The 26,271-nt window shown below is 38.6% G+C and overlaps 4 protein-coding genes across 8 annotated transcripts; 3 read left to right on the top strand and 1 right to left on the bottom strand.

Annotated features, from left to right (window-relative positions):
- Positions 1–3,132: 3,132 nt before the first annotated feature.
- On the top strand, positions 3,133–5,504 carry LOC116172726 (melanization protease 1-like). The gene is made up of 5 exons (XM_031489993.1): positions 3,133–3,250; positions 3,306–3,442; positions 3,488–3,836; positions 3,886–4,064; positions 4,974–5,504. Exons 2-5 carry the CDS (start codon positions 3,388–3,390, stop codon positions 5,390–5,392), a joined length of 1,002 nt encoding a protein of 333 aa, XP_031345853.1. The 5' UTR covers positions 3,133–3,250; positions 3,306–3,387; the 3' UTR covers positions 5,393–5,504.
- Positions 5,505–9,017: 3,513 nt separating this feature from the next.
- Positions 9,018–10,157, top strand: LOC116171261 (alpha-aspartyl dipeptidase). 2 transcript variants are annotated; one of them, XM_031487992.1, is made up of 5 exons: positions 9,018–9,111; positions 9,161–9,311; positions 9,363–9,637; positions 9,684–9,969; positions 10,018–10,157. In XM_031487992.1, exons 2-5 carry the CDS (start codon positions 9,214–9,216, stop codon positions 10,073–10,075), a joined length of 717 nt encoding a protein of 238 aa, XP_031343852.1. In that variant the 5' UTR covers positions 9,018–9,111; positions 9,161–9,213; the 3' UTR covers positions 10,076–10,157. The 2 variants fall into 2 exon arrangements, with proteins under 2 accessions (XP_031343852.1, XP_031343853.1); XM_031487993.1 differs by lacking the exon at positions 9,018–9,111 and having other exon boundaries at positions 9,118–9,311.
- A 2,037-nt stretch (positions 10,158–12,194) lies between these two features.
- On the bottom strand, positions 12,195–14,954 carry LOC116171490 (pre-mRNA-splicing factor syf1 homolog). The gene is made up of 2 exons (XM_031488357.1): positions 14,795–14,954; positions 12,195–14,738 (listed from the first exon to the last, which is right to left on the bottom strand). The coding sequence occupies exons 1-2, from the start codon at positions 14,834–14,836 to the stop codon at positions 12,231–12,233; spliced, it is 2,550 nt and encodes an 849-aa protein (XP_031344217.1). The 5' UTR covers positions 14,837–14,954; the 3' UTR covers positions 12,195–12,230.
- Positions 14,955–15,639: 685 nt separating this feature from the next.
- LOC116170969 (fl(2)d-associated complex component-like) lies at positions 15,640–25,681 on the top strand. 4 transcript variants are annotated; one of them, XM_031487566.1, is made up of 4 exons: positions 15,640–17,660; positions 23,222–24,391; positions 24,448–24,677; positions 24,723–25,681. In XM_031487566.1, exons 1-4 carry the CDS (start codon positions 16,442–16,444, stop codon positions 25,473–25,475), a joined length of 3,372 nt encoding a protein of 1,123 aa, XP_031343426.1. In that variant the 5' UTR covers positions 15,640–16,441; the 3' UTR covers positions 25,476–25,681. The 4 variants fall into 4 exon arrangements, with proteins under 4 accessions (XP_031343426.1, XP_031343424.1, XP_031343422.1 ...); XM_031487564.1 differs by having other exon boundaries at positions 23,222–24,394; XM_031487562.1 differs by having other exon boundaries at positions 15,641–17,660; positions 23,222–24,394; positions 24,442–24,677.
- The last annotated feature ends 590 nt before the right edge of the window (positions 25,682–26,271 follow it).

The following is a 26,271-nucleotide window of genomic DNA, read 5'->3' as shown; positions in this document are numbered from 1 at the left end:
GAGTCTTGGAAACTCTTCAGGCCTGTTTATTTCAATAAATAAATAAATTACTTACGAGGGACTGGCGAACTCATCACTGCCTGCAGTTTCTCAGGGTCAGTGCTCGCCCCTTCATTAGACATCACGTGGCTAAGGAAGGTCAGTCACTTTCTTCTTCTATACCAAGTGACATTTTATTACGTTCAGTGTCAGGTTAGCTTTTCTAAGTTTTCCAATGACTTAAATCAGATTTACCCAGTTCAGAAACAGGAAATGAGGAGGTGTGTTAGTGGTATAGACACTACCTTACGAACACGAAAGTGACGAAGTTCGAGTCCCGGGGACGTCAACAAATTGGCGTTTTTCCTTCTCGAGGTCGACTCACCTTCGTTAAAAATGAGTACCTGGGGGACCCTGGGGTAATAGTAGGCGGCTTTGGAGAGTAGTGTTGCCACACTACTTCCCTGGAATTCCTTCCAGTTACTGCCGTGATAAATCAAGTGGTCCATAACCACTTACCCCCTAAAACGTCTTCAGATGTTCTAATGTGGGGCAGGATTAACGATCCTCGAGATCGTTTTTGTATTGCTGTCATAGTTTTTTTATGGTCTATCGAAAAAAAATATTATCATGATTTTTTCACTTCCGGTTCTACCGGATGTCGATAGCAAAGCACGCTAGTCTTTCCACATGATTAACAAGTACTATGGTTGTAGAGAGCCTGATTCTAAACCACCAGGCAACTGATGCTTCATAACTGAACATGAGTCAAATCACGGCGGTGTACAGCCCCAGAACAGCCTTCGGGAATGGTCATCACATCACAGTCACAGCTTTAAGTTGAATATGTTTGCTCCAATTCATGTCAGTGTGATACCGAGATATTTCACTGACTGAAAATTGGAGTAGATTTTGAAATAGCATAGGAGCTCGAAGAACCCCTACAGTTCTTTTTTTGTGAAGACAACTAGTTCAGTTTTTGTCGGGTGGATGGACAAGGACTGTTCCCTTCACCATTCTTATGTTACTCTGAGTGTTGATTGCAACTGCATAGAGTAGCCTCAAATTTGCAGTTTCAGCAGCTGCACTGTCCAGCCTCGTACGACTTCCACCACACCATGATGGCGTTTCTATTGTTTCGAAGGTTGTTTTGTCAAAATCCCCTTCTTTGTCTATGAATGCTCCCAGTATAGACTGTTTGTACTGGTAGTCCAGCGATCTTGCTGGTGGGGGGTATGCGTGTTGGATAGGGTGCAGCGGAAACTGTCCTAGAGTTGCATCTATCGCACAATCTTTCAAGTGTTTTAAGGAGAAAAAATCCCCGACTGATTGGACGTATGTCTTAGGTGTGGAGTAATCACCTTTGCCAGGTTTGAGGACGAAAACAATTTTTATCTTCCTCCATTGTTTATGTATGTATCTGAATCTGAAAGCGATACAGTCCGTATTATATTCTCACAATAACCCCCCAGTCTCCATTGCAGGAAAGCTACTATTATGTGTGTGATGTGTATGCCGAGAGCGATTTTACCGCACAGGTTACCCTTGCCATGTTCACCATTTGACTGGCAAAGCAACCGCCCAGTCATTCTTCCTGGGAATGAAGGACGTTGCCCCCGGTCGGTTGGGGTATGGCGTAGTGGTGGCTCCGGGAATGTGAGCGGCTCTCAGTACCTCAGCTGTCTCCGAGAGGTTGTCCGTATAGGCCCATCCTCTCTTCTGAGGCTAGTTGTATTGTAATATGAATCCTTTGTTAGAGTTTTATTCAGGCGGAATGATGAGTAGGTGGATTGACAAAAGCTTTTCCATGCCTCTCTCTGACATCCTTATATAACCTTAGATTTACCCCTTCCAGTTGACTGTAGCTTTGCTCTTCCTATTGAACTGCTTGCCCAACTAAGTTTTTTGCTTTTCGAATACCCTAGTCCCTACATCACCAAAGGATGATTATAGGGTGTCAGTAGGGCTCAGAGGACATACCAGTTTAAATGAACCTCACAATGGAGTTGGAGAGAAGATTTCGTTCGTCCTGTAAATCGGCAGGGCTCGAGAGACGTCTCCAAGAGGATGCTCCAAGGAGATGTTTATGAAGGGGAATATCAGAAACCTTGGGGTTGTGATAACCTTTTTGAGCGATTCTCTTGCCGTTAATTAATTAAATTAAATTATTCTATGATCTGCCATAGTTGCTTCTGGGGTCACTTGTGTGTGTAAAACCACGACAATTCACTTTCGCAGAATTTATGGGTAGGGTTCAGATTCCGGTTTGGTTTTTTGAAGAGAAATCTACCTTTGTCCCGAGGTTATTAAAGCGTTTTTCGCGCAGGATTTCTGTATTATCTCGTATCAAAGGACTAGTCTAGGGACTGGTCTTGTAAAGGGTCTTTCATTACGAATGAATTGGCTCATCGACAACACTGGCCGCTGCAGCTGCAATGTTCTCATCACTTCGCACGTTTCGTTGTTTTTTTGGTGGCTTATTGTCTTGTAAAGTTAACTCACTTTCAAACATTTTCACAGTGCGGCGTATAACCTGCGCAGAGTAGGTACCGATGACAGCGACCCAATTCTCGAGTGAATAAATTTTGAGTAGCCACAACTGAGCTACCACTTTGGTAATATTTTTTTATTACTTCCAACCGATCGAGGGGAGTCAGACGCTGCATCATGAAACTGCACACTATACTAAATATAGTAACACCTAGAAATTTAAAAAATATGGATTAGAAACCGAGAAATCTCTATTTGAAAAACTATCACTCATATTGAAAGACCCTTTAGTAAGCCTAGTTAAGTAAATTTTGGAATGCGCTGCAGCACTTAGAACAACTACCTACAGATTCATGGTGTTACATCATTTAACGCCAAGAGCCACCCAGAACTGTATCTCGATACAGCCATCGTCTGTGTTGCGAATCGAGGAGTCAGTGTGGGGAACATTCTAGATTCTACAACGTTATCAGGGCGCGATCAAGTCCATAAAGAATTACTCACTGACAATAAGGAATAAAAGCTGATGTGAATCATTCTTCCTATAGAATAGGTATCATAATTATGCCTATGATGTAAATTTTGTAGAAGCTTTTTGTTTACTATATAAAGTTGAATTGGCTTTAGTTTCAGTCTTAACATCGATATCGAAGTGATAAATAATGAAATCCTCACTTGAAGTTATATCTTATATCTTTCAATATACTATATTATGGTTTATTGGTTTTACTTTCTGTAACTTCCACGGTCACGGCACTTCCAACTATTAGCGTTAGTTCCTGTAAGTATTAATGATTCATTTTATACATAAACATTTAAATAAATCATGTGTTAAGTTCTCAACTAATACCACATCCAAGTAACCGGTTTAGATGTACGTAAACAACAAGTTCTAAAATAAGCTAGACCATTCCTACAATGAACTCCGCCTGGATTAGTTTCATCTTACTGATTGGTAACGCATTAGGTTGCGGTAAGTTATATTATAATACAACAATGCTTGAGACTTTTGCTCCAGACAAAACGAATTGCGTAACCTTGTCGTTATGCCCCGCTCTTCAAAGGTACGTCACAAACCCGGTAACGAATTTGGCGCTTAGAAATGTTGAAAAATTAATTTGCGAAATTGACGAAGACGTGCGAATTTGCTGTGATCAAATGGCCATCGCTAATCTTCAGAAGGAAAGCAAATCTTTTTATGACAATACGAAGACCTGCGGAATTCAGGATCCTACTTACGAGTTCCCATGGATGGTCGGTTTATTTGCTTTTGGGAGGCCGCTTTGTAGCGGTGCTCTTTTGAATGAACGTTACGTGTTAACTTCGGCAAGTTGCATATCGTACAACGGAAGCTTAGATCTATTTAGGTAGGTAAGTCTTCATATGACCGACATATTTTCTATACGCCATCCGTAGTATTCTACTGGGGGATCTCAACCTGAAGAGCAATTCTTGTAATCAAACAAATTACGCGACTAAAGAATGCATACAGATGAAATTTTTGTCAGTCGAAGAAACGATTCCTCATCCATTGTTTAACGGAACCTTCAACAATGTGGGGTTGATTCGCTTAAATGAGAGTGTCGTGTACACAGGTGAGAGAAATATATAGGCTTTGTTTGCACCATTTTAAACTGTTTTACAACTGCTATTGATAAAAATCAAATGTTTCATAATTTCTAGTGTCTAATGAGTTTGTGCATTGGTAGAAACATAGTATATTCTTTACCAAAGACGAGAAGTGAGTTGCTGACAAGCCGAAAGTTTTGCGAAAATTTCTACGTGCCAGTGCATCTCATTCGTCCATGGTGAACACTAAAGTTGTTATATTAGTTTGTTTGTGGTTGTATATACACTATACAGTGGTATTTATTAAGAAGTAGACATAGGGATTTCTGTGTATTGTGTTTCCCTACGTCTATTTTTAAAAGGTAAAGTCTCTTCTGTAGGGCGCCTAATTTTATGCATCCAAAATAACTTTTTACAACAAATAAACATCTGGCTGTCATATTAATTAGTTTGAATATTGTTGCTTTGGCGTAACATTAACATTCCCATAAGAAAATTAAAAAAACTCACCCTGTACAAAAAGAAGCAGAAAAGCGAAAAAGAAGCAGAGAAGTAATCTTTTTTTTATACGTACGTCAACTGTGAACATATCAAATGTAAATGCAAAAAGTATTGTTTCGTGGCTAGCAGCAGAGAAGCGGAAAAGGGGCAGAGAAAGTTTACCTCTCTGCTTATAAAACTTCCGACTTATCATCGAAAACTCACTTCTCGTCCTTGGTGAACAATATAGGTAATATTTTGAGTCCATTTTGTTGACATGAAACAAGCGAGCTGGCTATGGAATTAAGTCAAAAACTGCACTGCAAATTTATTCATTTCTAAAAACTTCAATTAAAATTCCACCTTGCACCTAGCCTGGTACCAGAGGACCCGTGCGGTGCGCCGTAATGACCAGCTTCTCTTTGTAAATTGTCTCACAGAGAATTTTATTTCAGATTACATTCAACCCATTTGCCTACCAGAGGCTACATCCAATTGGCCCGCAATGAATTCAATGTACACCTCCGCATTTAACTTTGACCCAAAAACTGAAAGGGAAAAGTTCAAGAGAACTACAACTGTAATTCTAAAACCACTGGATATGTGCAGGGAATGGTATAAAAGTCATGGTCACACAATAACGTTAAACGAACTCAACTTTTGCTCCATTGACAAGGATGATACGCCGCCGGCATTCGCCAGTACAGTCGTCGACTGTGGAGCACCAGTCGTCACTTTTCATAACAATATATGGTATGCTGAAGGAATAGTTTCTTTGCCTACGAATGTTACTGATCGACAGAGACCGATCGTACACACCAATGTTAGTTATTATTTGGATTGGATACACAGTAATATGAAGGATTGGGAATAAGTGACTGAAGATTTAATCCAATGTTGCGCTGTTATTATGCTCATTATATGTTTGCCTTAGTCGTGTACGTCGATTTCAAAAAAGGAATTGAAATATATTGTTGCTTTCAGAACAAAAAAATGTTGTTTACCTTCTTACAAGAGCAAACTTTGTGTCACAAAAAAGTACAGAGGTGCTCTCTGAAATCTACGGAACCATTCACTTGTAGTTATAGAAATCAAACAATAGGTAAGAGGTATGCACTCGTCGCTCTGTATACCAACAGAGATACTGGCCGCCATGAATACATGAACACCCAGTCTACCTAAATACCTAGTTTATTGATGAATTTTGATGAACTTTTCAAGACGGTTGTTTTTATATTTCGATATAAACGATGAAAATTTCAACCATCAATTTCCATTTATAGATAAGATTTTATCGAAACCTTCTGAAAATCGTGTGGGATTCTTCATACATATTGTTTTACATTTACGTAGGTATATACGTACCGCAAATTAAAAACATTGAACCATGATCGCGGTTGTGGCTACTTGCGGTTACTTTTGGTTCTCAATTAATTATGAAACGCATTCCCGCCAAACCTATATCTACCCTTAACAATAATAAATTATGCACAACTCTTGTGCGGATAAAGCGCATTTTTTTAAACCGAAATAGGTTTTGTTAATTTGTTTTGACATCACCAATGGATATATTTCTTGCAGACGTCTCAATCGCCCTTTGTGAGTACCTTCTTCCGACAATTCACTCTTGAGGTACCTATAAGGGAATATACCCGATCACGATAAGAGGTCGAGAAGGAGGGCTATGGTTGGTAGAAATTAATTCCTTTCGTTGAGAGCCTCTTATGAACTAGACACTAGGGTACCATGAAGGATAAAACGCGTTTGAAATTTTGACTCCACCATTAGTAACATCTTGTCGAGGGGAACTACATTCCCTTTGTCAACACCTACTTCCGATGTCCCGATCACCCGCAATTCGAGTTTGAAGTTTTGACTCAACAGTCATTAAGATTTTGTCGGGACCGACGACATTCTCTTTGTGGGTACCCACTTCCGACGATTAGGATTCCTCCAGAGCAGGGTGAAGACTCTCTTGTGCTTGCTATACTCCCGCATGTAAGATGATAGGTTACATAAGTACTTGTATTGTACCTATATGTTAACGATGACCAGGGCCAGATTGATGGGGGGTATGGGAGGGGGGGGGGGCCCCCCCCCCCTAACGCGTGCCATAGTCGGCAAAACTTATTAGTCGGCATTCGGCAAATCGCTATTCAAATTAAATTATAATTAAATTAATATTGGAAAAACCGGAAAACCGTTTTGTAGCCGCTGCTTCCACGCAAAATGAAGAAATATTGGTTATTACGCCCGCAGTTGCTGTAAGTCTCATTGATATTACGTCATTACGAGTATGTAAATCTATTACCTCATGGTTAAAGGTCGCTTAAAAATGTTCCGCAAATTTTTCTAGCCGTTATGTTTGCATGGGTATACAGGGAGGTCATTTTTAGCGCCTGACGAATATACCTACTTGAGAAATGGGCTGTTTAGACTATGACATTATTTTCTAATAAAAGGAATTTGTTTTGAATGAAGGGTCACATTATATTTTTAGATTTTTTTAATAAAGAATTACTATGGATTTCTATATTACATTTTAAATATAATATAATATAATTAATTATTCAATTGTCACGAGAGTGTCTTTTAGACAAAAATCGGTTTTGGATAGATTACTACTTTTAACTTAATAATAATACCGAGTGGCCCAACGAGAAGTATACAGAGGGCTTTTAGGGTATTAAATTTAGAAATTTCGAAAAATCCTCGAACACGTCAATTTTGTATTCGAGGGGGACCACTTTTGGAATACAAATCACGAACCCAAATCTACACCCCTCTACGTAGGGAGCTTAACCCCTAAAATTTTAAATGGAATCCTATGGTAAATGGCACTTTATTTGAAAGCCAATTTAATCGTGATTACTAATCTGTTTTGCTTTTTAAATTCTATTGATTCGTTTCGGAGAACTGACACTGACACCAATCAGGCGCGTACATAAAGAAAATTTTTACTCTTTTCAACATGGCAGGATGCAATCCGGTTGCCCCTATAGTTCGGTTGTAAAATCTCTACTTTATCCCGTTATTAAATTACAAGGTGCGTATTCTACAACGCGTAACGATGTCGTTACGCAGCGATTATCGTTCGGCAACCACTTGCTCTATTCTATACGCTAAAATAGATCGTTTCGTAACAAAAATATGACAGTAAATTTGCGATTTTACGACAAGTCCTAGCCACTCGTTGAGTAGATTTTTTAATTTATTAACTTTGGAATTTTTTTCCTAGTTATTTTTTAATGAAACCAGGCACAATTTTTGCAGGTTGTACATAGAAAAATGTCTTTCCAATAACTTAATAAAAATTTTAAGTTGCTATTTGAATACCGCTATTAATATCTTTAAATAAACAGTGTAGTTTATATCGAAATTTTATAAGCATAATCATTGTTAATTTATCTATGAATAAACAAGGATATGATAAAAAAATTTATTTGTTACAAATGCACGCTACGCCCCTGGTTCATGTTAGAGAAAATATGACCGTAGCCACCACATAGTTGTATATAAGCACAACCGTCTATAATTACAAGCCTTGCTGAGAATTATGGCAACACTGCATGGTAGGCCGATTTCCTAATTCAACTTGGCAGATTTCAGGTGTATTTTATACGTGTTTTGGGTGTAATATTCCTATGTACCTGTTTTAACAGAGTGGAGATTGCGACAATTTGTGTTACTCCGTATGGAATGAACAGAAATTATTATTCAGGTAAGTTGCTAAACGAAATACATCGATTTGTTGTCATAACCTCTAAAGCAGGCTACTCCTTGCTGGACCCTTTTCAAGCACTTGTATTTGTGTATTTGTTCAAAGAACCTGTACAAGCTCAAATATGACCTACACACTACGTGGTGCGTAAGTACGGTAAGTGTTTATCGTGAAAAAATACAATTAGTTTGTATTTCAGGTATTCTAGCACGGACATGTCAAATCGATTTTCTGAAGGAACCTTTCAACTTATTCCCAAGAGTTCATGGTACGGGAATTTGAAGTCTACGGGGCTCCCCTCTTTAAAAGCTTCGTACCTAGATCCGCTGGAGTAGCGGCTGGCTTAAAGTCTGCCATTCCGAATCACACCTGGTCGTTGATAAAATCTCGCTGATGCACAGCGATTTACTGTCCTTTTACCGAAATTAAGTGCTCAAGCGTGTGCTTCACCTCGACCTCTTGCGACAGAAGTTCGCCAATTTCGGAGATCTCGATGGAAAACACATTATGATGCAGTTACCAATTTACAGCGTTCCGAATTTTAAAGTCAAATAAAAATGTTATTATCCAATTTTGTAAATAAATAATATATATGCACAATTGTAAGCTGCCTAAGTATCTTTCTTCTATATTAAAACCGCCAAGGCGAAACACAGGAGAGAGGAAAATGCCATTTTTCAAGAGCAACAAGACGCCATTAAAACATATCGGCCCACCGATTGACTTTCGAACAACGTTGCCAAACTTCTCAGCATGGCTTGTAATTATAGACGGCTGTGATATAAGCAAATACAACTCTGTGGTAGCCACTGAGCTGTAAATAATAAACATAACCTACAGGCTACAAACGTTCTACTTGTAAATCTAAATAGGTAATTATTACACATTTGCAAAACTGATAAGATAATTTAGCTATACTAGGTATACATATTCAAACCTAAGTTGCTGTAGTATAATTATGTCCATTGAGTGCCATGTTATCAAGACGAATTTTATTGTTATCAACATCCCGAGTACATGGCTATGAATTCCTAGAATATGCCAAAGATGATATTAATAAACTGCTTCGAGCGTAAGTGCTGAACCACTTTAATTAGATGAGAGTAAAGAAATTTACTTACAGCAATAACATTACAAATCTATTGTTTATTCCATATGCTTTAAAGGACCACGACTCATATTTAGCCAAAGTAGACGGGGTGCTTTCAAAATGGGGCTATAAAGTAACTGGGATCCACAGTGGTGATCCGAAGGCGTTAATTCGAGAAGCAGAGGCCATTTATGTTGGTGGTGGCAATACATTTCGATTATTAAAGACTCTCTACGACTATGACTTAATTGAGCTTATTCGTAAAAGGGTCTTGCATGAGGGGTTAATATACTTAGGAAGCAGTGCAGGTAAGATTAAAGGCTGCGATTAGAAGTGTCATTACTTATTATTTAGGTACCAATGTGGCCACTAGAGGGATCCATACAACTAACGATATGCCAATCGTTTATCCACCCAGCTTGGATGCTTTAAAATTGGTCCCCTTTAACATCAACCCCCATTACCTGGATGCCGATCCCAACTCGGTTCATAAAGGAGAAACGCGAGAGGAACGAATTTTGCAATATCAAGAACTTCCAGAGGCTGGTGTTGTTGTAGGACTTCGCGAGGGTAGCATGCTATTAATTGAAAATGAAACGATGACGCTAAAAGGAATAAGCAAATCTCGCCTCTTTATACCGTAAGTTACCGCATCGATTTTATGTAGATAATATGAAGTTTATTTTAGGGGAGAAGATCCTCGGGAAATTGATGTGGGAGCTGATATCAGTTATTTGTTGAATTAACCCATACATAATGTAAATATTGTTAAAGTTATGCAATATTTTATTCCTATCAATTATACAACTATTAAATTTTTCATATTTATCATTCGCATTTGTTATAATTAACAGTGAATAAACAGAGGGTACCAACGTGATTCGTTTGGGAGCCACTCTCAAAAATGCAATTCTTCTTACACAAAGACTGGTGGCACGTCTTTGAATAGGTTTTGGAGTAGGCGCATTTCGATTTTGCAAAAAATTTTTCAAAATTCTTGTTTATTTGAAAAAAAGTGCTGATTTTGATCCCATCTACTACCCCGTTTGTTTTACATGCTTATATGTGTAGAGGCCTATATTATCCGAATGCCCTGAAATCCCTCATTAGGTTGCAGGTGGACTCGCATCAGATTAAGTGCTGCTTAACTGTCTGAGAGTGTAGGTACTGCTACACCCTTTTCCCCATTCCTTCCCGGTTTTTGAGAATGCAACAAACCTCATGTTTAAAGCAGTAGTACCCTGGGGTTCAGAAGTGCGCCAGTTGGGGCCGCTAATCCCTATCTCTTTCTTCCATCTTTTTGTTTTGAACCATTGCGTTGTGAGCCTCTCTTGAAAGTGACGTTAACCGCATTGTGTCTATTTCGGTCTAAACAATAAGAAATTAATTAATTCAATTTTTAAGTACATCTAGGAAATTATTTACGAAATAAGCACAGAGTTGGTTTGTTTCATTTGAATTTGTATCTCGGTGACTATTTTTCCTTTTAGGATTGTTTATAATGGGCTAATATTTTGTTATGTACATTTTTCCGAGTTTGTAATTTGTTTATAATTTTATATTACTGTCTGTCCGTCCGTCTGTCTATACATGTGCACGATAACTTTGTGTAGTACTTTGTCCGATCGCTTTGCAAATTGATACACATGTTCTTGGGGATATATGAAAGGTCGCTATTGTTTTTTGGCTACGCCCAAACCTCCAAAAAGGGTTTCTCTTATCACTCTTGTTACAAAGAACATATGAATGTCTGATTTTCTGTGTTAGTAAATATTTCTTAAACTTCAGGCAACTATGCAGATGCAAAAAAATATTGCGCATGCGCATTACAACTTTTATATCTGCGCAATCCCAATTTTTTTTATTTGTTACGATATTAAAATCAAATAAAAGTAAAACTAGAGCCGAATCAAAAAATTTGTTTTGCGCATGCGCAGGCTTTTTTTTTTATTTGTTAAGATATTTAAATGAAATTTTGTATGTAGACACCTCGAATAAAAGGAAAACTGATACCGATCAAAAAATTTGTTTTGCGCGTGCGCAATCCGATTTTTTTACATCTCCGTTAGTTGCGTACCGATTTGCATGAAATTTTGTATGTAGGCAAGGCACCTCAAATAAAAGTAAAAGTAGTGCCGAATCAAAAAATTTGTTTTGCGCATGCAAACTAATGCCGATTCAAAAGTTCGTTTTACAAGCCATGCTGATCTGGTCGTACCCTTGGAAAACTTTCATAATCTAAGGGGCGTTCAAACGCTAAGCGTGGATACTGCAGCTGAGTGAGAGGGGAAAACTAAGAGGCAAGCGCTCTCGCTATCGCGCTTGTGTTGATCGCACTGCCACAGCAAATGTAGATTGTATGTGACCAACAGAAGAAACGCGATAGAGAGAGCGCTTGTCCCTTAGTTTTCCCCTCTCGCTCACCTGTATAGTAAACACGTGTAGTCCATTTCTATATGTCGCTGACGGCGACAGAGTATAGTGGACTTGGACCATAGAAATATACACAAGTACATGGTTTACTCTACCAGTAAAACGTAGGGTTTACTCTTTTTTGGAATCCAGTAACCACTGGGAGCAACACTCCTTCTCAACCACGCAGTAGTGAGTAGCTGGTAGACAAAAGAGCTGCAAAATTTACGCTGATTTTTGCTTAATTTTTACTTGAATTTATTGCACACGCTGTAAATTGTATTTGAATCTCTAAAAAAGTTGAATTAAATCTCTTTAGTCACAGACAGATTAAACTATTTCAATTATATTTTAATTGTGACTTGAATTCACTAACAATTTTTCAATGGTGAGTATTGAATTCAATTTTCATTTGCCCCCTACTCCAAATCCAGTCACCAAAAGACATGTAAATATTGTTAAAATACTTTATTTCTATCAACTATACAATTAATCATCATCATCCCCTACTTTTCTTTTCAGACTTCCGAAGATTTCAGACGGTATATTCTGTTTCTCAATGGGGATCTCCATTTCCACCTCTTCACCTTCCTCCTCATCTTCGTCAATATTAATCTCATCAGGATTGACCACTTTATCGCCAGTTTGCTTATCTCCCTGTGTCTCTCCACGAACGAACATAATATTGCCTCCTTTAGAGCCTGACGTTCCCACCATTTCTGCAGCTTTGGCCTCCAGCATTCTCATATCGTCTTTAGCACCAGGTGCCAAATCCGCTATCGTTCCCGACATTGAGCCTGCCGAGCTCAACATTTGTGCCGACATCATGTTAACCTGCGTATTATACATAGCTTGCACGCTACGTTTAATTCGCAACATTTCCCTCATCGTATCTTCATTGCCATGTCTAACCTCGAACTCTTTCCAAGTCTGCCAAAATTCTACCGTCACCCGCGGATCGCAAATTTGACTGCAATGGGCGTATATAGCTCTGGCGCGATCAATTTCCCCAAGCTTCGTTTCCATTTCGGCAAACCTCAGACACATCTCACGAGTGCGATCTTCTGGCAGTACTTCTATGGCATTTTCATAAATTTGTCGTGTTTTCGGAATACCGTAAATCTCCGCAGCTTTCTTTATGTAAATGTTGAATATGTCGAACATCTCTTCAGGTGGTACAGCAGTGGTTGCTCTCTCGTACACGGCCATTGCGTGCCGTGCCATTCCGTGCTCTTCTTCAAGTTTCGAATATAACAAATATAGGGGTTTCGCATACTTCGCCGGGCAGTTTTCCAAACACTGCTCAAATAAATCTCGCGCTCGTTCCAGCTTTGTACCGCCATAACGGTTCAAGAATTTAGTTAAGTAGGTGTTCCAAATATCGTAGACATTCGGCCATTTAAAAAGTGAAATTCCTTTCTCGTACGCCCGAAAGGCTTCCTCATAGTAATTGTGTTCTTCTAAGAATAGACCGTAATTAATTATAATTTGTGGTGTGGCGATTTTTAAATCAATAATCCGATCATAGACTGCTTTACACGATTTGAATGTGCCAAAACTCTCCTCCAGGTCGGCATACATCGACCACAGCTTTAGGGACTTGTACAGTCGTGCTTGAACAGTCTCATTATCATCGTGATACGAAACTTTTCTAGATGGCAACACAGTAGCCGTATGCATCAACTTTAGGGCTGCTTCATAATTTTCATTGCGCAGCTCCATTTCGGCCCAATTACACCAGACCGTTGCCAAATCATCTACTCTAACATAGGGAACTTCGGTGGCTTTCTTAAAAATTAATCTTCCATCTTCCACTTGACCATTGGACTCATAAAACTTCGCAAATTCGACCCATAACGTATTCAATTTGCCAACCGCCAGCTTTGGGTCAACTGTCTGAACTGCTTCGGTATAAGTATTGATAATTTCATGCGGTTTCCCCTCATACAACATGACTCTCTTGTGCCATTCTTTCACATTGTGAGGGTTCTGTCGCAGCAAAACAGAATTCAACAGCAACAGCCTTCTCTCCATTAAATTTTCGAATCGAGCCAAACGCAATTCTAAATCAATATCGTCATCCTCAGACGGATTTGCTAATTTAGACACCTCTTCCATGCGCTTACTTAGACTAAGTTCCTCGAACTGGGCGTAGGAATCAAAAACTTGGGTAAAATCCCGAACTGTGGTCACAGTCTGAATTGCTTCCTCATAAATATCTCTAGCTCGATCAAACAAGCCACTGCGTACATAATAATCGGCCAAACAATTCCATAAATGACCCAACTGATCGGTGTATCGATGTAAACCACCACGAATAATTGCGTCAACATTCAAGGAATGCACCTCACCAGGATTTTTTGAAATAAGATCGCACAGCTCATTCCACAGTTGATGATTCGATTTCCCATGCAAAGAGGCAAAGTTTTCGTCGTTAACAATTTTCGCCAGCACCATCGCAGCATCATCTAACCGTTTCACATCAATTAAATACTCTACAAATTCTTCCGCATTCTCTGGACAAAGTTTTAAATACCGACGAAATACTCGCATTGCGGTTTCGGATATGTCATGCTTTTTAATGAAGGTAAGATAAAGCGGCCATATTCGGTGATGTTGCGTAATGGGAAGTGCACGTAAAGCTCTATCAAACACAGTTCTCGTTCGTGTAATTTTACATTGGTTGGTTAAAAATGTACAGTAATCCATCCAAATTCTTGGCATCTTGTGCATGAAAATTAACGACCGTTCAAAAGCGTTATTTACCTCCTCATAAAGGGAATCATTAATACAACGACCTCTTGCTTGCTGTCTACGTGTTTTCAGATAATTATACCACAGTTTGTACGAGCCTGGCAGTTCCTTAAGCGCACGCTCATATACGATGTTAACACCATGTTTCGGAGCATTCTTCTTGTAGTCGATATAGCGCAGCCAATGTTTTACTGAATAAGGATTACGCAGAATTTCCTCTTCATAGGGAAGGTCATCATCGGTCTGAAAAAATAATGTTTTATAGCTTTCGTAGTAGTTTTTCAAAAATAAACACGTACAAACACAATTTCCAGGGATTCTATTAATTTCCGAGCCGTCATGATATTTCCTATTAATTAATTCTCAGTTCCATAACTAATAATAAATAAAATCCTTTCCAAAACACACAAATATTATTTCTAAAAGTGCGGTTAAAAATATCTAACCTAAAAATTTAAGCAACAACGACGCCTATAGGGTGAGTCAGTATGTTTGTTCGATTATTGTACAGAAGAATAAAAATTCTTCGATCATAACTGTTTTTACCACCCGCACATTAGGGAAGGATTAAGGAGGTATCGCATTGGGGTAAAAAAATCACACACCCCCCCTCACTTTTTGACAGAAATACACGTTTTGAAGTACCAGGAATCCGAATCAAACAAAATCTCCATCTGTCGCTCGGTCTGTACTGTCATTTCCGGCTAAACGTTTGGGTACGAGTGAGTCTTGACTTGGTCTTTTACAACGTAAGAAATCCGAGTGTGAGGTTTGTATTACTACGCTGGTGTTCCGAGTTCGTCTTTTTCCGTGTTTGTTAGCGCGGGAGCTGTCAACTTGTGTAAGTACCTACATCACACTTTATTTAATTTAAATAACACATTTAAATTGAATTAATACCGCAGGTGTTATATTCTTTGTTAAATCTTAATTATTAACTTAACTTACTTACTTGTTGAGATTGAGGTTGAGATTAGCGTATTATTGTATAACATTGTGGAGTGCGATACATTTTTGTTCGTTACGAGAACAATTAATAATCGATAAGTGATTTAGTACTAAGCCTAAGCGAATCGAAGAAGGATAGGTCATTCAGCTTTGATAATAGGGAATTTATATTTGGAGATTGAGAAATCATACTAAGTTTTTCCTTTTTCATTCGCGTTTTTAATAGAATTATGTTTTAGAATTGATGTCATCGGGACAAACTTTTAAAGAGGTGTTTGCGTTTCATCTGTATTCGTTTTTGCTATCAGACAAGTTTCGTCGTAGGTAGACCATTAATTAGTAGAAAATTTAATGACCAGTTTGGGTCGCCCATCATAAAGTGCACTACGGAACTAGGACTGCCTCTTATACCTTCACCAACAGAAAACGGGAAAACTATAAACGCGTACAGTGAAAGAAGCCTTCGGAGCAATAAGTACCATTTGCGTATGTCCGTCTTTGTTGTTTGATAAACATTAAATTTGGTCTGGGGTGAATTTTCACGTGTGTTTATTGAACACAGTATATTACGAGTTTCATGTTAATTTGCGCAAGCCGAGTCGTAATAGTAGTAATTGGCAAGAAAAAAATTTATAAAATAAAAAAAGAGGACCGTATAAAATTCTTGTCTATGCCACCATTGTACATATATTGATGCCACTGACGTTCCCAAATCTTACCAGTACTTTTGACGTCTCCTGTTGATAACAATACAACAAGTTGGTGATTTGGTATTGGTATCAATGATAGATTTAAAAATCACTAAATTGTTCTGTGTTTGTTTTGTTTTAGTAAATTTTGTGCCGATCCGAAGTAATTTGGACTGTAGATCGTGTGAATTTCTGTGTACTTTGCGGTAATTACTTTAAAGATATTAAAATAAAGTGATTTTCGGTATCTGTTGCAAAAAAGAGAACTGCTAACGCTCCAACATGTACGGCTAAAGGTATAACCTTAAAATGTCTAAGCAAGCGAAACGCAAAATAACTGTAAATATAAATCCCAAAATTAAAACGTTGCCTAAAACTCGGCCAAGTGTATTCGAAAGATTGGGTACGAAAGCAGGTTCCGCCCATAAAGAATTTTGTCATCACTGGGCCCAACATGGAACATGTCCTTACGGAAAAGGTTGTAAATACTCTTCGACACACACACTGATAAGTCCTTCGAAACAAAGGTTAGCTAAAAAAGAAAATGAGACTAAGAAAAGGCATTCTAAGGAAGGGGTACATAAACGACATTCTGCTGGAAAATCTACACAAAGTCCAGAAGAACACTGGAATCAGTGGGATCCAACAGAATTGGAAGATGCGGATGCTGCTGATTTAGAGAAAAGAAGAGAAGAATTGCAACGTGAGCTTGAGTTACAAATGAAAATGGAGAATAAAGCTCGCAAAAAGGAGAAAAAGCTGAAACTGGAAAGTAGCCCATCTACGGAGAGTTCGAGTAGTTCCAGTGACTCTAGTTCAAGTAGTGAGGAATCGAGCTCTTCTAGTTCTTCGTCTGTTGAAACAACACGGCGGAAGAAAAAGAAGGCAAAGGGCAAACAAAGGGACAGCTCATCCTCTTCCGACAGAGAGGATGTACGTAAACGAAAATCCAAAACAAAACAGCACAGTTTGAAATCATCTCGCTTGGAAAAAACTAAAAAAGCAGCTGCTAAAGTTGCCGTTAAGGTAGTTGCACCTTCACCTTCACCCGAACGTGCGGTGAAAAAATCACAGACTCCTCCGCCGAAAATTAAAACGTTTGTACCAGTAACGAAAGAGTCATCGACATCTAAATCTCCACGACCTTCTAGCAGAACAAGTGATAATAAGGAGAAACATCGCACGCCGTCACCCAAAGTGGTTAAAGAAAAGGAGAAGGAAAAAGAGAAAGACAAGGTCACAAAGGATCGGGAGAGAGAAAAGGAGAAGGAGCGTGAGAAGGAAAAGGAGAAAGAGCGTGAAAAGGAAAAGGAGCGTGAACGTGAGAAGGAGAGGGAACGTGAAAGGGAAAAGGAACGAGAAAAAGTTAAGGAACGTGAGAGAGAGAAGGATCGCCCCAAGGAGGTCAGGAAGCGTGATGTTAAATCGCCGCGGCGAGACGCCAAGGTGTCCAAAGATACCAAACGGAGGGAGTCTCCTGATTCCAGCCATTCTCGAGATAGAAAATTATCACCCAGTAGGTCACGAGGTAAGCTGTACTGAGCAACATTTTTTCGGTGCTAAATTAAGTACAGTTGATAGGATGTTGGTCATGCTCAAACAGATTAGTAGTATAGGTGTATCAATTATGCTTGATAGATCTCTTGGGTAATTCCTCGGGTAATCTATTATGAAAAAGTTTGACAGTGGCTCTAGCAATTGCCTATTTTTTTCATCATTTGTATACCTAGGTAATTATGTATTCACATATGTGACACAGTACACAGGATGTCCCAAGACGAATGCATGCTATTTAACTATATCTTAAAGGAGACCTACGAATATTTTGAAAATTTGACTACCTATAGATGCTAATGCCAACTTGCATATTTTAAATGAAACACTATACCGGTTGAATATTCCCAAACCGAACATAGGGAATTAACATGGGAAAAAGGTTTTTTGTAGATAGTTGCTCCCCATCTAGGATTGCCATCTCAAAACTCAGCCAACTAGGACAGGAAGCGTGAAAACCCCGGATTGAGGGATTATAAACCCGGACATATCAACTGAATTTGATAAAAAAATATTGTCTAAAGAAATAGTCTTTGAAATTGTACTTTATTTTTATCACTGACTAGAATGTTTCAATATTCAATAAATTCCTTTCTTTGGTCCACTGTTATGTCACTAGTGAACATTTTCTTTCAACGTTGGCATTATGAGACCCCGCTGGACCTAGCCCCTCCACCATTGTGAATCAATTTAAGAATGGTATCCATTTATGAGCTATTTAGGAGCTTTTCATATCGCAAGCTTAAAATTTTAGACCTCACTTTAATCACTAGGAATCGAACATTTCTTATGGGGTGGCCGAGTCTACTTGGATTCAGCCCCCCCACTGATCAGAATTACTTTTTTCAAATTAAATTTGTACTGCAATTACGAGCTATTTAAGAGCTTTAATTTACAAGTAATTTCGATTTTTGAGCGCCACTCCTAAAAGAGCAAATAGATATAATCGATGGGGCGGCCAGTTCCACTTGGACGTAGCCCCCCCCTCTGTTATCGTTTACTTATTTCAAATTAATTTTTATGCATAGTGGGGTCGTTATACGCCAACACCAATATTTTTGTCATTAAAGCACCAGATTTGGTACACAGGTACACTTTCTACTTAGGTGGACCCGAATGGAAATCGCCCGGGAGGCAGCTGGAGACACGCTGCTGTGAGGGAGGGGGAGGGGGTAAACTTTTCTTACGCCGCGCGCGCTATTGGTCGTCATAACTGCTAAATTATAACTACTAGGGCAAGTGTGGTATCATTTTCGCATAAACAAAAGACAGCCATTCATTTTCTGAAACAAAAAATGCATCCTTACGGACAAAAAATCGAATTACGGTAAAAAATCTAGAATTTTATTTACAAAAAAACTGTTCAAATGACCATAAACTTGGAACTAGCGCCGATATCGCCTACAAAAAAATATAATTAAAAAGCCACTACGTATTCTAAAAATATAAGCCTCCTTGGAACAGTTTAATAAATAATGCGTTTAAAAAAAATTATACACAGCGCGGCAGAAAAATAAAATGCCGTGATTAGGCAAGGTTGGTATATTACAGGTTGCCTCATAACTATCGACCAATAGCAATCGAGGCGCGAATACGTCACTGGTATCCCACGATTTAAACGAAATAATAAATGCATGCAGCCATACAGCTGGAAAATTTGATGCGTAGCTATTGTTTACAGTTCTTTGATGAGGTTTGAATCGTTTAACCAGTGAAACACAAATATTCATTTTATATTTTAAAATTTAGTAATTATAAATCGTTATATAATACAGTCAATCTTCGTCTGATGTACCAGTGTTTACCGTGAAAGATAAACAGCTTCATCTAACAATCAATTGCATAGTCACAGTTTATATCGTCTCTACACTTAAGTCTTCGATTTGTAGATGAGATAGGCGGTATCAACGAGACCATATGATCCTCCTGCTTCGGTCAGTTTTAAACACGTTCATCTTCTGCCGACCCGCAAGCACTAAATAAGATGTAGGTTCCGTCAAAAAATTTGACCGGTGTCTTATTTTTCCCTAAAGCATCATTTTCTTTCATTCTCCGTAAATATCGTGACCGCCAATCAACGATGTTGCTACGTTCCATCAATAATTGAAATTGAAATTAACATTACCTAATTTAGTTATGAGTTTTATTGATTTGCCGTCACAGCAGCAGCTAGCTCTAACCTTTTCCAAAGGAAATGCCCACATACTGGCAGCTTTCTGTTTGTCAAAGAATTCCACGACCCTTTTAATAATATTTCTAGGTTCTGAATGCACAGGTATTACAGGAGGTTCAATATTTATAACCTTACGCGTATGTCACATAAGCGGTAATGACAAGATAACGAAATTTGTGTGGCTACCAATGACGTCACGAGCAGACGACTTGATCTCCATTATTGCAGTTACGAGGCAACCTGTAATATACTAACCTTGGTGATTAGGTACCAGCCCGAAGATCTACTGAATTATTAATTATAGTAGTTGAGATTTACTTGGGGGGGGCTAGGTCCAGCGGGGTCATTATGAACAGGAATGCAAAAAAAGCACTAGGCAATTTTCAATAACTCCAAGTATAAATGAGGATTCGGTGTTTTAAAAAATTGTAACCAAAGCTGATTGGCGCTTAAAAGTTTTATTGGCTTACATTTTGACAGAAACTCATATAGATGCCTCAGTAGCTTAAAACCCGGATTACCAATGAAACCCCGCCCGGACGCTCCCCGGGCGCCCCCTAAACTAGGACAAATCCGAGGAAACCCGGACGGATGGCAACCCTATCCCCATCTTAACTTATAGTAGGAGAGCTGGTAGACATTTTTGGGTAAGTATTTGAGGCACGCTGAAAACTTGTCCACCACTGCTCCAATAATACCAAACACAGAAATGCAGACATGGCTGAGGAGAAGCGGGGCTAACACCTTGCCAGGCGCCTTCAATGCGTTGTGGGCATTCGGCAAAGTGTCCTGGACCCCATAATTACTCCCCAATCTCTGTCCCCTTTGATTCTCACCTCGAAATTTTAACTGCTTTCATAAATAAGAAAGTTGCCATTGCGCATGCTCAAAACCAAATTTTAAAACTGGTGTTAGATTTGTCTTTATTCCAAATGCCTATGTATAAAATTTTTTCATTTAAATCTCTCCATTAATAAGAAAGCACGCGTAAAACAACATTTTGAAAACGTCGTTAGTTTTACTTATATTTAGTGTTTACATAATTATATAAAGTTTCATTTAAATATCTTCATAAATAAAAAAGTTAGCATTGCACATGCGTTAAACCAAATTTTTGACACTGCGCATAATATGCACGGAATCCTTGGACCAAGCCCTTTCAAATGAGCCCTATATCGCCAAAATCGGTTCAGTGGTTTAGAAGGAGCAGATAAGAAACAGGAGGACGTCTAGAGAGTAGCAAAAAAATATATTTTTACGGACCAGTGGAAATTTGTGACAATAGTCCTTTTGAACTGAAGAGAACAGCTCTACTGAATATTGACAAGTTATGTAAAGTGCTAAAAAAATCAAAGTTTACTTAGATTAAGAGTAACATATTATGTATAGGATTATGCCCAAAAAATTAGATAGCTATGCTGATACAGAAGAAGTAAATGCCACTCGTGAACACCGATTTTCTATACCTCATGTCTCAAATAACTATGGTACCTAAGTCAATACAAACTTTGACAGATCAGGTAACTAACAAACCGATATAACGTAATATCAAGGATCGTCGGGGTTATTGGGTTGATTTAGGAATTCGAACATCAATAATGTCTTATCAATATCAAATTATAAAGAAATTAAGGTTTTTACAATATTCTCCAATTTTATACATATTAAGGTCATTAAGGATCATTTACAGTTTTGCACACAAATAACTACCCCAAAAAATCCCTTTTTAAATCTAAATATATCTTTTTAAATCCCAATAAATCTTTAAAAATCACTTTAAATCTCAATAAATCTTTAAAAATCCATATAAATCTTTTTAATCCCTTACAATCATTTTAAATCACCTTAAATTTGAATGATTTTAAATCGGTGTACAGTATTTTTAACAGTTATCCGCCCCTCGGGTAAACCACTTCTTTATGTGATGTACTGTGTGTCCTATTTTGTTTCAAACTGTGGTGTATCTCAACTGCTTTTATAGTTTGAGAATTGCTGTCGAGGTTGCGGGTTTCGCGACCCTGTGCCACTTTTTGTGAAACTCTGCAGAGATTTGAACAATGTTGGTATTTTTAAATGCAACACCCTGTATATCTTAACGGCAATTATTTTTTATTCTTTTTCCTGATTACATTGATATATATCACAAATTCACAACCTATATTTTTTTTAAATAGTCATGAAAACGTCAATTGGTTTGCATTCGTTTTCCTGATTAAATTTATGTATCTTCATGTATCACAACCTATAAATTAAGTTTTAGTCATGGAGATTTTGTTTTGTTTATTGTATCCATGGTAATTAAGAAGGCTGACGCCAATCTATAAAAATGGCTGACGGTAGAAACATGTCATTTCAACATTTTAAAAATATGATTTAATATAATAATAATAATTATATAAAAAAACAAGTAAAAAAGGTTTCGCCCTAAGGCGAGTAACTTCAGCGCATTTTCCGCTGTGATTTTCTTTATTAGAGGCATACATGGTGAAAATTTCAACGAAATATCTCCATAAATAAGAAACTTGCCATTGCGCAATCTGCGCATGCGCACATTTGATTTTTACTATATGGGATATGTGCCTTCACCAGAAATATCTGTGGTTAAAATTTCAGCAAAATATATTAATAAATAAGAAAGTTCACATTGCGCAGTTTAATTGTCAAGTTTTTCCTTGGTTCAGGTGCTAGAGCTATACGCTACCGAATGCAAAAAGAACGAACTTAATATCTTGAAAACTGTAGGAGTAGTTAAGGCCTCGTACAGACGGACGGACAGAGAAAGTGGCTGCAATAGCGCACCCAACTTCGTTGGAAAATGCGCTAAAAATATAGGTTGCAATACATATTAACATAATCAGGAAAAAAAAATGCAAACAATTGACTTTAAAATATACAGGGTGTTGTATTTAAAAAATACTAACTTTGGGTCAAACCTCAGAAATGGTGGTCCAATTTTTTTTACTACGCCTTTGATTCCACGTAAAAATATCTAAAATAGGCAGTGTCTACCCTTTTTCTATTTTACATGGGTAGTAAGATATAACATCCCAAAAAGTCAAAGTTTTCGTTTTCACTCTGTATCTCATTTTCTTTGTGGTATTAAAAGTCTCACAAAAAAGTGGCAAAGGGTCGCGAAAGTCGCAAATCTATTTTTAAGAAGAGCTGAGATACACCACAGTGTCAACTGAATTAGGACACACTGTGCTACAGTATTGCCGTGAAATGCTATATTAAGGAAAGGAGCTCCATCTTGAGGAACTGTTAAATTTCACATATGTGCTGATAATACGTTCTACCTTATTAATTGACTTGAAAATGTTAAGCTGGTTTATATCTAAGAAATGACTGTTTATGTATTTCAGGTAGTGGGAGTGCAGGTAGCCGGCGAGATAATAGTAGAAAGAGTTCTCCCACAGCACCAAAAGATGATCGTCGTTCTGATAAAAGAGACGATCGTGATAGGTCTAGAGAGCGAGATAGAGCGAGCGATAAACATAGAAAAGATAAACGCGAATCACGCGACGCTGCCGAGCGTGATAGGGAGCGAGAGAGAAGAATTGCTAGAGAAGAACGAGAAGCTGCAAGAGAAAAAGACAGAGAGGAGGCGCTAGCGCGCTGCCAAGAGAGGCAAAGGGAACGGGAGCGCTTAAAAGAATTGGCGAAGAAGGAAGAGGATCGTAGGGGCCGTGGTCATCGCGACGACCGTGGTTTGGACAAGCCGAGCGGTGATAGGGTTGAACGTTTATTACCGCTACCAGCGGATAGACTGCCCCCTAACCGGCGGGGACGTTCGCCCGATAATAAGAGGTTAAATAGTCGGGATAGGTCGAGAGATATAAGAAGGGATAGAACTCCGGACCGCAGTAGAAGTGGTGTTCGAAAATCTGTTGACAGGCACGATCATTTGGAGAGGGATGGTGGGAGACTAGACCGGAGCTATGATCATAACTATGATCGTGGGGATAGGAATTACGATAGAGATAGGAATGATGATCGTGATCGAGATCGTGAATATGGAGCAATTCCACCACGATTACGTGAAGACAGAAGACACGACGACAAAAATTATGATGGTTCATATGACAGAAGGCTTGAGGATCGACGTTATTTGGAAATGGAAGATCGTTTTAACGAAAGCGCGCGTGATGACCGCATGCCGTTAGATACTAGAGATTATCCGGATGACAGAAGAGTGCATCGTGAAATGTGGGATGCTCGTGATGAAAGAGAAATGGAGCGCGTGCGCGAGCTTGATCAAACATACGGGCGCGAGGATTCCAGACCTCGCTCTCTTAAGGGAAGGGAGTGGGACGCAATGGATTATCCAGATCATGAGTGGGATCGGGGGCGCAGACCTGTGGAATGGGATGGTCGGGGCGGATGGGATAGTCGAGATCACGATCAGTCGCAGTTGGAAGAAGAATGGCGCCATTATAATCGTTCCATGGACAGTTGGACAGCTGATGATAGACGAAGATGGTCTGAATGGAGAGATCGATCAAGGCCGCAAAGCACAACGTCTCATCAAGAAGGTGGTAGGTGTAGCGTTTCGCGTTTCGATAATGTAAACAGATTTATTCAGTTGTAGAAGATGCAGCAAGTGAGGCTCATAAGCGAGAATTACCAAAATCCGAATCGACAGAATTTTCACAACCAGAACCTGAGACTAAAAGTGATACGATTTTGGGTAAAAGACCGCCGGAACAGAGCGTTGACAGTCCTAGCGAACCAAAGAAAGTATGTCTCTCCGAAACTCCTCTCGAAGACAATCTTAGTGAAATTAGTGATGATGCTGATGAAATTTTGAATAGAGAAGAGGTAATGTATGAGCTAGTGTTGAAGAGTATTGATTATTTTTTGTAGGATCAACCTGAACCACAAGTTGAGGAAACTCTCTCCACCGATAGCGCTCCAAAACCAAGCGAGAAAGAGGCACAGGAGGTAGTTGAGCCATCCGTGACCAGTGCACCACAGAAATCACCCTCACCAAGTAAAAGTCCGGCAAGAGTACCAAAGGAAGAGTCTATTGAGGATGAAAATATGGATTTGGACTTCGAGGAAATATCAGAAGATGAGCTGGAAGAAGAAAATAGAGTTAAAGGATTGGGAGATGCCCTGGGTGTCGATTGGGCAAGTTTAGTGGCCGAATCTAGGCCACGCCCCAAACCCGTTAGTTCTGCAAAACGCCGTTGGGAAAGTCACAATATATTAGTTAACATCGGCATATCAGTGGAAATGGCAGGAGAAGCGCTGGTAAAGGAGATTTTTAAAAAACACGCAGAAGAAAAGTTAAAGGAAGAAATTGAGGAAAAGGGTATGAAAGAAGAAGACAAGGCAGATGATGCACGCGAGGTGTGTGAAACACAAAGCCCAGAACCACTGGTACCGCATCCTGTTGCTGCCATTCAAGTAGCTATTAGGGAAAAGAAAGCAATGCGCAAAAGTTTGTTTGCTAGTGCTGGTCCGTTTAGGCGTGCCCTATCGGCTAGACGAGATCTGGCTATTCGCAGACATTTGTGCGATTTACCTATCAACGATACATTCGTGGAGGCACCAAGAAGGCATGATCCAGAATTGTACAAACAAGCATTGGAATTGTTCGAACGAAATTTATAGCACTAAGTTTTAGAAATTGTGTATTTTTTAAGACGCTCAAGTGAAACCATGCTGTAATGTAAGTACAGTTGCAGTTTGATTTCAACTGTTTATATTTAAGCAGAAAGTTCAATTATGTCTTCAGTGTATAGTGTTTGATCTAGTTACTTGTCTTTGAAAGATATGAGTTATAAAACCTGATAATTACAATTATAAAATAAATACTCTTGTCTTTTTGATTTAAAAAAACCCATGGAAATATTAGGATTATTTCAATTTCATTTGCACAACCTTGCTTAAATGAACAGTGTAAGGATTACATAAAATACAACAATTAATTAAATGTGTATTTTACATAGGAATTAGGAAATAATCAAGACCATTGATTGTGTTCTCATCTAAATAATTGGAACTGGAATTGCTTATGTGCTAGTTGTGGAAAAAAATTAAAGAAACACACAGGTTAGGAATTTTGGGGTTTTGAGGATTCTTGTCTATTTTTAATAACACATGTATAAAAACAAAGATCATCCTGTAGTAGCTCAACACCTTACCCTTTGTCAATACTTACTTCCATTTTTAAGTGCATCTAAATTCAGCACCAAATCACCAAACTTTTAAAAACTGAGCTGTACCTGCCACATGAGCTCATACTGTCCTGTTCTGGAAGTAAATATGAAAACTTCTGTTCATTATATTTATACTCAAAGTGAGGTACATTAATTACATCAAAAGAAAAGGGAAACAATAAATGGCAAAACTGAATTAGCACTTTGGATCTTCTAACATGAAGATAGCAAACAAAAAAAAAAGTGTT

This window comes from Photinus pyralis, unplaced genomic scaffold (assembly GCF_008802855.1).
Source record: "Photinus pyralis isolate 1611_PpyrPB1 unplaced genomic scaffold, Ppyr1.3 Ppyr1.4_LG5, whole genome shotgun sequence".
Lineage (NCBI taxonomy): Eukaryota > Metazoa > Arthropoda > Insecta > Coleoptera > Lampyridae > Photinus > Photinus pyralis.
The sequence above is the reverse complement of the archived record's forward strand: the minus strand, read 5'-3'. Positions and strand labels throughout refer to the sequence as shown.